The sequence below is a fragment of the Zingiber officinale genome, chromosome 9A (assembly GCF_018446385.1).
Source record: "Zingiber officinale cultivar Zhangliang chromosome 9A, Zo_v1.1, whole genome shotgun sequence".
Taxonomy (NCBI): Eukaryota; Viridiplantae; Streptophyta; class Magnoliopsida; order Zingiberales; family Zingiberaceae; genus Zingiber; species Zingiber officinale.
Window position 1 is genome coordinate 24,078,009 of NC_056002.1, and position 14,543 is coordinate 24,092,551.

At 40.9% G+C, this 14,543-nt stretch overlaps 1 protein-coding gene across 2 annotated transcripts; it reads left to right on the forward strand.

Annotated features, from left to right (window-relative positions):
- The first annotated feature begins 10,627 nt into the window (after positions 1-10,627).
- LOC122019854 (BEL1-like homeodomain protein 1) lies at positions 10,628-13,861 on the forward strand. 2 transcript variants are annotated; one of them, XM_042577429.1, is made up of 6 exons: positions 10,628-10,931; positions 11,077-11,174; positions 11,413-12,194; positions 12,332-12,702; positions 12,795-12,855; positions 12,951-13,861. In XM_042577429.1, exons 3-6 carry the CDS (start codon positions 11,532-11,534, stop codon positions 13,593-13,595), a joined length of 1,740 nt encoding a protein of 579 aa, XP_042433363.1. In that variant the 5' UTR covers positions 10,628-10,931; positions 11,077-11,174; positions 11,413-11,531; the 3' UTR covers positions 13,596-13,861. The 2 variants fall into 2 exon arrangements, with proteins under 2 accessions (XP_042433363.1, XP_042433362.1); XM_042577428.1 differs by having other exon boundaries at positions 10,628-10,917.
- The last annotated feature ends 682 nt before the right edge of the window (positions 13,862-14,543 follow it).

The following is a 14,543-nucleotide window of genomic DNA, read 5'->3' on the forward strand; positions in this document are numbered from 1 at the left end:
TTATTGAAATTTTTGAACCTCAAAACTTCTAAATTTTGGGTTTCCTAAAGATTTAGGGATTCCAAGTCATTGTTGGTGCAATGACAGAAGTTACGTGCATGTCTTTAGGGGGAGTTACTCTTTAAGGACATGAATTTTTATTTTTCGACACCATTGAAGGTGGTTAAACCTTCGTTTAGAAATACAAGTGCTCAAGGTTGAGCATTGAAAAATAATGGAGAATGGATATCTTCATTGAGGGGTTATGGATGCTCTAGGATGAGCATCATAACGTGGAGTACTGCTCTAGGGTGAGTAGTTAATATAGTGAAGAGTATGGGACCTTCATTATTGGATTGAATAACGCTCAAGGGTGAGTGTTGAAGATAATGAAGGATATGGGACTTTCATTATAAGTGTTGTGAACAACGGTGAGTAACTCTTCAGGGGGGGAGTTCTTTTTAATGTGTGTCAATAGGGGGAGAATGTAGGGTTTAAGTTAGGCCTTCATTACCTAAAGAGGGAGTTTGCCCTCTAGGAAAGGGGGAGAGTGAAGGAAACCCTCATTCATGCCTTGGCATGAGGGAAGTTGAGGCTATGGGATTAGTCTAACTTAAAGGTATTGTCAAACATCAAAAAGGGGGAGATTGTTGGTGCAATATTCCCTAGGTCAAGGTTTACCTGGTTGACTAAGCTTGAGAAGACTCAAGCTTGAGCCTTGATGTTTGATAATACATTAGCAATACATGGAGACTGATAATACGTGAAGATTACAAATGCAATTGTTCATTTGGGGAGATTGTGAGTACAATTCTCCTCTGGTCAAGGTTGACCAGTTAGATGTGAAGAAGAGTCAAGTAGGTCAAGACTGACTGGATACTTGACTGAAAGTCCTGGTGAGTGAAGCCAGGCAGATGGGAAATCCTAGTGAGTAAAGCTAGGTGAAAGTCCTGGTGAGTGAAGTCAGGCAGATGGGAAGTCCTAGTGAGTGAAGCTAGGCAGATGAAAAGTCCTAGTGAGTGAAGCTAGGTAGAAGAGAAGTCTTGGTGAGTGAAACCAGGCACGTGGAAATCCAGGTGGGTCAAGGTTGATCAAACACCTGATATTGAGAAGTCCAAGTAGGTCAAAGGGTTGACCAGATACTTGGCACAAGGAGAAAAGTCCAAGTGGGTCAAAAGAATTGACCGGACACTTGGTGAGGAAGTCCTAGAAGGTCGAGGGTGACCGGATGCTAGGCATGATATCCCAACAGGTCATGGTTGATCAGATGTTGGGTTTTAGGGGCTTGGAACTTGATTAGGGCAAATCAACTTGGCTCAATCGATCAACCGATCGATTGACTCATGCCCAATCGATCGGTTGATCGATTGGGTAAGGTGTCACAACAGATTCTTCTCCCAATCGATCGATGGATTGATTGGGGAAGAATCGCTAGCGCACAGAACGCCTCCCAATCGATCGTCCGATCGATTGGGAGCCTCCAATCGATTGGTCGATCGATTGGAGTGCTGGAAAATCATGGGACATAGTGAATCGATCGGGTAATCGATTCAAGCAAGTTCCAGAGAGCACAGAGACACTCTGAATCGATCAACCGATCGATCCAAACCCTCCCCAATCGATTGGAAGCAATCCAATCGATTGGGATTCGATCGTTAGCGCTGGATAAAGTCGTTGCGAGCGTTCTTCTTCGCACGGCTTACACAGATCTTCACATGATTCTTCCCCGATCACACAGCGATTTCTCCACAGCTCACAGCCAGTTCTTGGAGGCTCTTGGAAAGAAGTGTTGGTGCACTTTCAAAGTTCAAGGGGCAACAACAAGCAAGAAAAAAGGCAAGCTAGGGTTTCTATCGTGTAAATCTTGTAAGGTTTACTGTTTTATCAGCTTGTAGTTTGTTCTTTTTGTGTATCTTTGTGTGTGAGTCCTGTACAGGCTTCTCCACCTTCGGTAGTTACCGTAGAGGAGTGTTTTCATAGTGGAGAGTGTGTGTCGTGTGTGGATCCTTGGATTAGTCACCTCTTCTTGAGGTGGATACCAAGTAAATTCTTTGTGTTAGCGTTGTATTTGTGTTTCTTGTATTTTCTGCTGCATATCATCACCAAGAAACAAGTGATGACGAGCGCACGACGAGCTATTCACCCTCCCCCCTCCCCTAGCATATTTCAACCCTAACAAACTATTTCAATCTTTCCAAACTACTTTAAAACAATTTTAAATGTTGCAGCACTTAGTATTTTAACTTTTGCTTTGGAGAACTTTAACTTTAAAACCTTTAAGCTTTTTTTTGGAGAACTTAGCATTTTCAAATTTTTTTAGAAAACTTTAAGGTTTCTAAAGTTAGTAGATTTTAAAGTATTTTCAACTTTATTAGCCTTGTCAAAATTCTAATATACAGTGTTTTCAAATTTGTTTTGAAAAATATCTTCAAAAAAATTTAAAATTTTTTTGAAATCTACGTTACAAGATGTCTTGAAAACACTTTGAAAAAGTTTTTGAAAAGGTCTTTTCAAAACTATTTTTTTCTTTTCTTTGAGATTTTTAATAAGTTATTTTCTTTATCATTCTGAAACGCTAAGTGGTTTCAAAACTATCTTTGAACATACTTCAACATATGTTGTAAAACATTTTTTATTTTGAAAAGGATTTATGGTTATAACATTTTTCTTTCCTCAAGTAATCCTGAGAATTATTTTATTGTAAATTTTTTTTTATGTTTTCTTTCCTTAGCATATTTTTTATATATATTTATTCATGTTTTTTGATGAATGCCAAAGGGAGAGGGTTAAGGGGGTTAAGTTGATTAAGTTAGCAAACTCAGAACCAAATCGAAATCCAAATAACTTAAACCATATTATTTGTCTATTTTTATATTTTTCCCCCTAACTTAACCCAAGTTGTCATTGCATTAAAAAGGAGGAGATTATTGGTGCAGTTTTGCACTAAAGGTCTAACTCAGGTTTTGATGAATGACAAGTTAAGTTAGGCTAGTTGTGATCTAACCACTTGATTAAGTGTGCAGGAAATCCAGCTAGATCAACGAGCTGACCGGATAGCTGGTACGAAATCCAGCTAGGTCAACAGGCTGACCAGATAGTTGGTACGAAGTCCAGATAGGTCGACGGACTAACTAGATATCTGGCAAGAAGTCCAACTGGGTCAATGGGTCGATCGGATAGCTGGCATGAAGTCTAGACAGGTCGACGGGCTGACCAGATGTCAAGCTAACTGGTAAGTTAAGGTAAGTCATTGGAGGAGAGTGATCAAGTGAAGATGCATCTCAGTTGAAGGGACAGTAGGCGTCGGTCAATTTAGGTCCATTTGGAATCCCTAAACTGAGACCTTGACTAGTTCTTGGTCCTGGGAGGATACGAACTAATTAATACTGCTCATTATTATTGTACTAATATTTGTCTTGCAGGTTATTATTTTGTTTATTGGACTAACGTTAATTTACAGGACAAAGGAGCACATTTTGTCTTCGAATGAACAGTGTCCGAAGGCGCATTCAAGCTTGATGGAAGGCACCCTCATACTATTCATAGAAGGTGCCTTCCATGGCTATAGAAGGCACCTTCTACAGGATAAATTTTGGCCGAAGTCATGGATAAGTGCCGGGCTGTTCGGGATCGAACTTGCCTCATTGGAGACGCCTTTCATGGCTATGGAAGGCACCTTCCATGTCTTTTATAAGGCTATCTCGAGAAGGCATTGAAACACAACACCGATACAAGCTATTGAACATCCGATTGAACTTCTGATTGCTCCAGGCTTCTGCTACAACTCTGATGTGAACCCGCTATGCCCAACAACTGTTCTGAGAACTTCTGATCACGGCCGCCAGTCTGACACCGACACATGAGTGACCCTACTTCTATTTCTAAAGTGTTAGTAAACTTTTACTTGTGTACTTGATTACTACAAAAGGACAAGTGCAGTGTGTTGCACTTGTTCTAACTTTCTTTGTACTCGATTTCCACTTCCGAAGGTATCGAAAGAGGTCGTTAGTGGATTACTCGTCGATAGATCTGTGGGACCTAGGTCTTGGAGTAGAAGTTACCGAAGGCTCCAAACCAAGTAAACTGCTCGTGTCTTCTGGTGTGGTATTCATTTTGATTTTCCGCTGCGTACTCTACTCTATTTTTAAAATCGAAAAGAAAAAATTTAAAAACCACGTGATTCACCCCCCCCCCCCCTCTCTCACGTGTGATCAATCCAACAGATTAGACATTTAGTGAGGAAGTCCCAACATTTCATGGTTGATTGGATATTGGGCAAGATAACCCAAATCCTAGACTTGGATCAAACGAGTTAGGGTTGGGCAATCGATTAGGTAATTGTTTGGCCCTAACCTAATCAATTAGGGCAATTGATTAGGCCAATTGGTATAATCGATTAGGATGACTTTTCTCATGAAAACAGAGGGTGGCAGAATTGATTAGGTAATTAATTCTGGCCATCCTAATTGATTAAGGTAATCAATTAAGATTTTTTTTTTTACACGAGAGAGAGAATCAATTGAGACAATCGATTAAGACTTCTTGATCGATTAAGCTAATTGATTAAGGCCTTTTGTGAGAGAACAGAGAGTTTGAGAATCGATTAAGTAATCAATTAAGGCTTTCTGAATTGATTGAGATGACTCACCAATTAATTAGGATTTAGAAAAAGAGTCGTTCTGTAGGTATTTGAATGGTCGGCTGACGTGACAATCAATTAGTGAAAAGCCTAATCGACTAGAAGTATCTAGTGAACCATAGAAAAGGGTTTCGTGAAATTTTGAAGGCAACGCTCTCACACATCTTGGTCAGTGGTCACCAGTTCTTGGGTGTTTTAAAGAACAAGTGTTGTTGCATTTTCCACCACCAAGAGGCTATTCCAAGAAAGAAGAAAGCAAGCTAAGCAAAGGTTCATATTGTAAAGTCATTTTCGATTTCTTTGTAACCTAGTTTACATTTCTTGTTTACATCTCTTGTATTTGAGCATGTATGAGGTTTCTCCATCTTCGGATTATTTTCGAAAATGAGTGCTTTTCATAATGGAGTGTGTGCAATGTGTGGATCCTTGAATTAGTCACCTCAAAGAGGTGAATACCATGTAAATCCTACTGTTAGTGATTGCTTTGAGTTTTCCACTACAATAAATCATCAACTAAGTGATTAGAGCTAATCACCCCCCTTTAGCTCCTGGAGTGCCTTAACACTGTCTAGACTTAGCATCCAGCTTTGATCTATCTTCATTAAAAATGTGCATATAGGCTGGATATCCAAATACTTTCATACTAAAGTAATCAACCGGATTTCTTATCCACACCTCTGATGCAACTTTGCCATCTAGTGTTGCCCTCGGTGGTCGATTGATCAAGAGACATGTCATATTTATTGCCTCTGCCCATAAGTTCTTCGCAAGCCTTGCATTCTACCTAAGACTTGAAGCTCTCTCAATTATTGTCCTATTCATTCTGTTTGCTACATCATTATTCTATGGTGTACTGCGAACCATGAAGTGTCTCTTGATTCCATGTTGCTCATAAAATTCTTGAAACTTTAAATGGATCAATTGATTGTCTCATGCTAATCGATTGGTTCAATCAATTAGAGTGGATTTCTGTGAGCATAAAGACTTGCAAAATCGATCAGGTAATCTATTAAGATGGAGTAATTGATTAGCCTCTATGGTAATTGATTACAACGTGCTATGATCGATTGACGCCCAACACCAATTAATTAGTACTAGCAAGAATCGATTGATTACTAAAATCAATCGATTGACTATGATGATTTTGGCTTAAGTGGTATGAATTCAATCCATTAAGCCATGTTTAGTCAACTTAACCATCCCTAGCCCTATAAAATACCTTAATAAGTATTTAAGGAAAATTTTCTTGATGAAAATAATAAAGGAATGGTTAAACGAGACTAATTTAGAGCTAAGCAAGAGGTTTGGTTTTAAAGTTAATTTTTCAACCTTAAAACTTTAATTTTAGATTTTCTAAAAGTTTAGGAACTTCAAATCATTGTTGGTACAATGATAGTTAGAACATGCTTTAAGGGGAGGTCTTCCTAAAAGGCATGAAATTTTTTTTAAGGATAAAGAGACAATGGAAGGTTGGGAACCTTCATTGTGTTGGATGCTCTAAGTTGAGCATTAGAGACAATGGAAGATTGAAAATCCTCATTGTGATATTCTCAAGGTTGAGCATAGAATACAATGAAAGCTATAGGACTTTCATTGGGTCCCTTTGAACAAATTGACTCTCAGGGAGAGTTTTTGATGTATGTCAAAGGGGGGAAAATATAGAGTTTAAGTTAGAAACCCTCATTCATGCTTGGGAATGGGATGAAGTTGAGTCAATGGGTTAGCCTAACTTAAATATATTGTCAAGCATTAAAAAGGAGGTGATTATTTGTATAATCATATTCGAGTAAAATTTGAGCAGTTTGACTAAGCTTGAGTGGATTCGAACTTGAGTTTCAATATTTAGACAATATGTGAGAAGAGGTAAAGTATATCAAGGTTGATTAAATACTTGATAATATATGAGAGAGAAGTCAAGCGGATCATGGAGGACCAGATGACTTGATTTGGAAGTCCTAATGGGAGGTTAGGCAAAGGAAAGTCCAAGTAAATCAAGGAAGATGACACATTGACAAAGGAAAGCCTTAACTAAGATTAGATAGGGCGGCAGTCTATCGAGTGACTAGTCCTAACTGTGGTTAGATAAATAAAAGACTAAGTGGGTCAAGAGAGATCGCACATTGGCAATGGAAAATCCTAACTACGGTTACGCACGGGAAAACCCCTAACTGAGGTTAGGCAGGGTGGAAGTCTACTGAGTGACTAGTTCTAACTAGAGGTTAGATAAGAGGAAAATCCAAGTGGGTCAAGGAGAACAACACTTAATGATCAAAAGTTCAATGAAAAGTTAGCATGAGATGGAAAGTCCAAGTGGGTCAAGGGTTGACCAAACACTTGGTGAAGAAGTCCTGGCAAGTCAAGGTTGATCGAATGCTAGGCAATGGGCAGTTCCAACAAGTCATGGTTGACCAGATGTTAAGCAAGGGAATCTTAGACTTGGATCAAGCGAGTTAAGATTGGGCAATCGATTAGAGCAATCGATTGGCCCTAACCTAATCGATTAGGGTAATCAATTAGGTTGAGCCTAATCGATTGGTCCAATCGACTAGGGATGTTTCACAATCGAATAGAAGATGTTTGAATCGATTAAGGCTAGCTTGAATTAATTAGGAAGATTCCTAATTGATTGGCAGTTACGCGAAGATGAAATTATAAAAGGCTATAAATCGATTAAGTAAATCGATTAAGGATTGACTAATCTATTAGGCTAATCGATTAGAGCCTTTGTCGTGAGAGAACAGAGAGTCTGAGAATTGATTGGACAATCAATTATGTCATTCTCTCTCGCAAAAAGAAAGCTTCTAAATTGATTGGGGTAATTGATTAGAAGTTGCTAAATCGATTGATATGACTTACCAATCGATTAGAATTCAAAAAAGGAGTTGTTCTATAGGCTGTTGGACGGTCGGATGATGTGACAATCTATTAGGGAAAAGCCTAATTGATTGGAGGCTTCAAGTGAACCCTAGAAAAGTGTTTTCGCAGTGGTTTGAAGAAACACTCACATAGTTCTTTATCGCCAATTCTTGGATGATCTAGAGTGAAGTGTTGTTGCATTTCCGAGTCTACAAGAAGCAAAATCAAGTAAGAACAGAGCAAGCAAAGTAAGGTTCATAGTTGCAATCGTTTTCAATTTCTTGTGTAACCTAGTTTGTATTTCTAGTTGTATTTTCTTGTTATGAGCTTGTATGAGACTTCTCTACCTCCAAATTATTTCTGAGAATGAGTGTATTCATAGTAGAGCAGTGTGCACTATGTGGATCGTTGAATTAGTCACCTCAAAAGATGTGGAGACCAAGTAAATCGGAGGTGTTAGCGTTATGGAGTCTTTGCTTCAAGTATACATTACAAATCATCATAGAAGAAGCAAAATAAGCTATTCACCCCTTCCCTCCTCCCCTCCCCTCTAGCTCTTAAGTGTGCTAACAACGGCTAGGCCGTGTTCGGTGGCATGACCATACAGGTGCCTACAGTGGCTGACACGACTAGGTTGTACCTCTTGGCACGGTCATGCTTGTGCCCATAGCGGCCTTGCTCGTGCCCACAATAACTGACACAGCTAGGCCATGCCTCCTAGCATGACAATGCCTGCGCCCACATCGGTTGACATGGCTAGGCCATGCTCGTGCCCACAATGGCTGACATAGCTACGTCATGCTTTCAAGCACGGTCATGCCCCGTGTCGACCAAATACAAGTCATCTTCAACACCTATAATCGATTATTATTCATATTTTAGCCTTATCAAAGCTTAATTCTCATTTTGTCTGATATCTGATTGATCTCAATCTATCAAGACTTTCTTTGTTTAACATTCAATCAACCTTGACCTACTAAGATTTTTCGTTGTATATCATCTAGTCAATCTGACCTGCCAGAACTTTATAGTTACCTAACATCCGATGAACTTTGACATATTAGGATTTCATTATTGCTTGACATCTGATCAACTTTGATTTGTTAAGACTTCCTTATTACCTAGCATTCGGTCAACCTTAACATGTTAGGACTTCACATCTCATATCAATTTCATGTTGGATTTTCGATCGTTAAATGTCTGGTCAACCATAATCTACTTAGATTTTTCATATCTTGTAAAGTATCCAGTTAACCTTTATTCACTTGAATTTTCACTCAACGTAACCAACTTAACATATTGCTTGACTGTTAAGTATTCGATCAATTTTAATCTACTTGACGTCTCACTCAACAAATTAACATATTACTTTGATCTACTTGACGTCTCGCTCGACAAACTAACAATATTGATCACACATCTAAATTCAAAGTCAATTCAAGTCAATTCAAACTTGATCAACCTTAACCCGGGCAATTGCACTAATAATTTAGTCAACTTTATTAATATAAAATGACAAAATATGAGGGTTAATAAAAATGTATAATTTTTAAAAATAGTTTTCGTACATTTAATATGATTTAATTATAATACATGGACAATTCAAATAAAAAAATACTAATGTAAATAGCACATTTCTTAAGTTTTATTCTCAACGTGTTGTTGACCGAGATGTGAGATAAAGTGGCATTATTTGTCAATCATTACATATTATTTTGGCTTTACAAATAAACATGTCATTATAATTATATTATTACTATTATGTAAAAAGTAATCTCGATGATCCCTATGATTATTTTAGATTATTAGGAGGGAATAAACCTAACTATAAGATAAGAGGATAATTACTTAATCTTTATCCGTATTCAACACTGTCTGAATTTTATAAATTTATCATGTGATAATTAACTCGACTATGCCCTAATTATTACGAATACAATAGCGTGATGGTAATCACTTGCCGAAATTTATTAATTCAAACTTGTTGAAAATAAAAGTCATTAGTAGAACAAATTTCTCGATTCACGGGTACGAGGATGCTTCCATGGGAGGTGGAAAAAAAATCTACTATTCAACAATCCAAAATATTACAAATTAGGTGCATAGCTTCGACAATAGCTCTAGAAGAAAGTCAAACAATAAGATTAATGACCTTGAATTAGTCGAAAGCAACTTGAATTATCAAACATATATATATATCAAAAAATATAAAGGACCCTGAAAAGTTTCATTGTTATTTCAATTTTTGCCAAAAATGACATTTGGAATTACCGAATTAAAAAAAAAACTTTCATGTAGCTTCTCATCGCTACATTGATTACATTTTAAGATGATTAAGTTTCAGAGCTCAGAAGAATTTCGAAGATGATGAAGCCTTAATTTCCTGAGGTCGGGCATGTATTCTGATCAGTAGTGAAAAAAGAAAAGAGGAAAAAAGAAAGCAACTTTTGGAAAAACTGCATCTTTTATTGTCCAAAGTATCCGTTTTTTGTCAAGTTGAGACGCACGATCATCTGGATCGAGATAGGCAAATCTATCTGTATCTGCCTGTATGATATCTCGTTTAGATTCCTTATTATTTCTGACATGCATATTTTATTATATTTTTCCATGCTCAGAGATCGGGCATGCCATCTTCGTCCTCAGTCCCTTTCCTGAAATAAAAGTGACCTTCCAAAACTTGCAACTGCAGTAAAGAATTTAAAGAAGCGCAGTGCACAGCGTCTCCCACATTACACATTATTTTTATTATTATTATTATTATTATTATTATTCCACAGCCACAGCCACGAAGAAATTAAACACGGCGATGGAGGTTGCAAAAATCCCACGCAATCGCACTTCATGGCCTCTTTAAGCTTCATTAGGCTGATAAAACGCCATTAAAGAAAAAGAAGATTCTGGCTTTGCTGGTGTAATGGTGGTCGTTGGTTGGTTTGCTTGGCTTTCAATTGCTTTATCTTCCAACCCCGGCTTCCAACCACACAATTGCAAGAATTAGGTGGAGAAAAAAAATCTCCAGTGCAGACAAAAGAGCTGATGAACACACAAACACGCAAAGAAAATACAATAGTAATATCTATTTTTATTTATTTTTATCTCATCTCATCTCTGTGGACTTTTGTCACTGATCATTGGTCTTTCTCTGGCGCTGCTGCTGCTGCTACTGCTACTGCAGCAAATGATGAGGAAAAACAGACGGGGTCAATTCGACTGCAAGTTTACATTGATGGCCCTGTTTTGATCCAGTCGTAGGTACCAGTGCTGCCACTGCGCATCGTGGTAAAGGAGCACGATAGCTTAAGCTGTGCCCACATCGGCATGGCAGAAAGTTATTGCCATTTTGGAGAAAATTGAAAAAGGTGAACAGGGAAGTGAAAGGGAAGGAGGGGGGAAATTGAGGTGAGTGATGGTGGATAATGCTACGAGCTACTTACTGATCAGTGAGTGAAAGCTGGTCTCTCTCTCTTTTTTTGCCTTTTGGTTTCTTCTTTTTTAATTGATTTATTTTCCTTTTCAGCTGGCAGAAGGGCTTTCTTTCACTATATATACGTTTTTCCTGTTTTAATAATGTTTTTGCTCATGTCTCTGCTGCCTCCCAGCTTACTGCTTCTGAAGAGGAGGTGCTTAGCTTGATGTAGGAGCTCCTAAGAAAAAGGGGGAGAAAGAAGAAGATCTTTTCAACCGTCACTTCTCTCAGGTTTTATATTGCTTAGACTAAAATATATATATATATATACCTGTGTGTTGAATATAATCAGCAAAGTTCTTGTTAATTAAATTAAATGGAAATTATTTGGGTTGTGGAGATCGGGCAGTGGAAAGATTAGGAATTGATGTTGGATCGTATATACCTGAGCATGTTAATTTGATCCGTGAAGTTACGTTGCTGAAATTGTTTAAATTCATCGATCGATTTATCTCTGCTTTTGTTTCAGGATAATCTCGCAGTGAAGCGATTTGAATCTGATCTTGTTTGTTGCGTCGACATGGGCTGAGCAAAAGATCGACAAGGAATAATATTGATCTCTTGCAAAGGAGGTTGATTTTTGTATCTATGGCGACGTACTTCCACGGAGGGCCGGAGATGCAGCCGGACGGCGGCCTGCAGACGCTCTACCTCATGAACCCAAGCTACGGCGGCGGGTATGCCGACGCAGCTCCTCCGCCGAACATGGTCCTCCTGAACTCTAGCATCAACAATTCGGTGAACTCCATAAACTTCCAGCAGCAGCAGCAGAAGCACTTCGTCGGCGTCCCGCTTGAGCACGATTCCAACCGCGCGGCGGCGGCGCAGATCCCCAACTACAACCTCTGGGCGGCGGCACCCACCACGTCGAGCAGGAACCCGCCGATCGCTTCCGGCCAGAAAGGGCTGTCGCTCAGCCTCTCCCCGCACGAGATGGTGGCTCCGGCGAGGGCCGACGAGGGGAAGGTCGCGTCGGCGGCGGCCAACGGCGTCTCGGGCCTGTTGCTGGGGTCCAGGTACTTGAAGGCGGCTCAGCAGTTGCTCGACGAGGTGGTAAACGTCGGTAAGGGGATCAAGGATGAGTCTCCGAAGGCACAGCCGGCTACCGGCACCGACAGAAGTAACGTGGAGCCGAAAGGAGCCGCCACCGGCGACGAGAACGCGAGTACAAATCGAGGTCCAGACCTCTCTACAGCGGAGCGGCAGGAGCTCCAGATGAAGAAGGCCAAGCTCGTTAACATGCTCGAGGAGGTAAACGATGTGGATTTCGATCTTGCAACGTAGAATTAATCAACAACAAACATAGAAGGATGAAGGATCTATCTATTCGAACAAGATTAATTGAATCGAATCGAATTGAATTTCTTTCTTGTTGGGGAAACTTGAAGGTGGAACAGAGGTACAGACAATACCACCACCAGATGCAAGTCGTGGTCTCCTCCTTCGACGCCGTCGCCGGCTACGGATGGGCAAGGACATACACCGCGTTGGCTCTGCGTACGATATCGAAGCAATTCCGGTGCCTCCGCGAAGCCATCTCCGGACAAATCCGGGCAGCCAGCAAGAGCCTGGGGGAGGAAGACGCCGGGAAGGCGTCGGCCGGGTCGAGGCTCCGGTTCATCGATCACCATCTGAGACAGCAACGCGCGCTTCAGCAGCTGGGGATGGTGCAGCACAACGCCTGGAGGCCGCAGAGAGGCCTCCCCGAACGCTCTGTTTCCATCCTCCGCGCTTGGCTCTTCGAACACTTCCTCCACCCGTGAGGCCTCCTCCCATCAACAGCTAGCTCCATCATTTCCGGCGATGGATTTTGCTGCATCTTCTCATTCCCGTGTCTGTTTATGGATGCAGATATCCCAAGGATTCGGACAAGCTGATGCTCGCTAAACAAACAGGACTCACGAGGAGTCAGGTAGCTAGCTACTAGTAACGAACAGCTAGCTGTTCATCGACAAATTCTTAATCGATAGAGAGAGCTTGACGATGAAAGATTTGGCTGCGGTGCAGGTCTCGAATTGGTTCATCAATGCGCGAGTGCGGCTGTGGAAGCCGATGGTGGAGGAAATGTACTTGGAGGAGGTCAAGGAGCACGAACAGAACAACAACTCCGACGACAAGAGCGACGCCCGCGGCAGCTCTACCACATCCAAATCCATTGCGGCGCAACGAGATCACAGTCCGACCGCCACCGCCGACGCCAAGCAACCTCTCGCGCCAGTCCAACCCTCCTCCTTCGCGCGCCAAGCCTCCTACTACGACAAGGACGATTTCGTGCAGCCCTCCGCGATGAAGAAGGCGAGGGGCGCCGACGAACTCACTCCCAACGAAGAGTTCCTGATGAAGCTCATGGACGGGGGGCAGAGGGCGGCGGAGCAGCAGGGGTACCCCTCCCTGATCGCAGACCACATGAGCTACGGCGGGTACCCGATCGGGCAACTCGACGAGCAATTCGCTCCGAGGTTCTCCGGTAACATGAACGGAGTCTCTCTCACGCTCGGCCTCCAATACAACGAGAACCTCTCCCTCTCCGGAGTGCAACCGCAATTCCTCTCCGGCGAAGGGACTGATTTCAACGCAGCGGTGGCACATCCTTCTGCCGCCGCATTTAGGACGGACAGGGGTCTCCTGCTCAATTACTACCAGACTTCATAGGCTCTAAATCTGTTCTCATATTGGATTTCAATCAACAACCATATGGCGATCATCCAGTAGCAGTCAGTCAGTGAGTCAGTCAGTCAGTGTCTTAGTGTATAGAACACGGCCTTATATACTTCTCTATATATATATCTATATATATATATATACAAATATATGATTGGGGGTGGGTATAGTGGACTTAGGGATCAATTAGTGTGTAGTTTAATCTTCACATATGGATGCTTTTTATACAATAGTGTGCATGTATTGTTTGTGCTTCATCATCACTTGCCTCAGAAAAGCTGATCTAGAACAGGCTGCAGTTGTCAGACCATGCAACGTGAGTCTTTTCCCTGCCGTGGAGGGACACCCATGCTTTCATTGGGGTTGCGTATTCTGGTTGTAGGCATGTACTTGGAGGAAAGGGAAAAGCCAAGAGTTGTGGATGTGTAAGTGAGCTCGAGCTCAGTGTAGGAGGAGGAGTGTTCCTGAGGTCAAAGTTTAAGGTTGCACAGAAGAAAAGGACGGTGGGTCTGTGAGAACAGTGACGATTCTATTCAATGGCAGTACTCCAGGTTTTGGAGGACTATGAATGATGTGATAGTCTTAAGATAAGGTGCCATCAATAAATGAACTGTAACAAGGATACAAACAAAAGAGAGGGGAAGAGAACTTTAACTTGCTTTGGCATGTGGTCGATCACATCAAAGAGTTGCTTCAAATAAGGTTTAGCAAATTGGGACACACATAAGTTGAACTTACGCTCTTGACACGCCTCTTATTTGATCTTAATCTATAGCTTAGATTATATTAGGGGATTATCACTATGAAATTTTTAATTGTAGACTTGTCATTGACCTACAATGTTATTATTTATCAATTGATCTGGAACAATTTTCAATAACGGTGTCAATCTACTACATCGTGATGACCCTCTAGAATTCCAAGATTGCTACCTCCTGA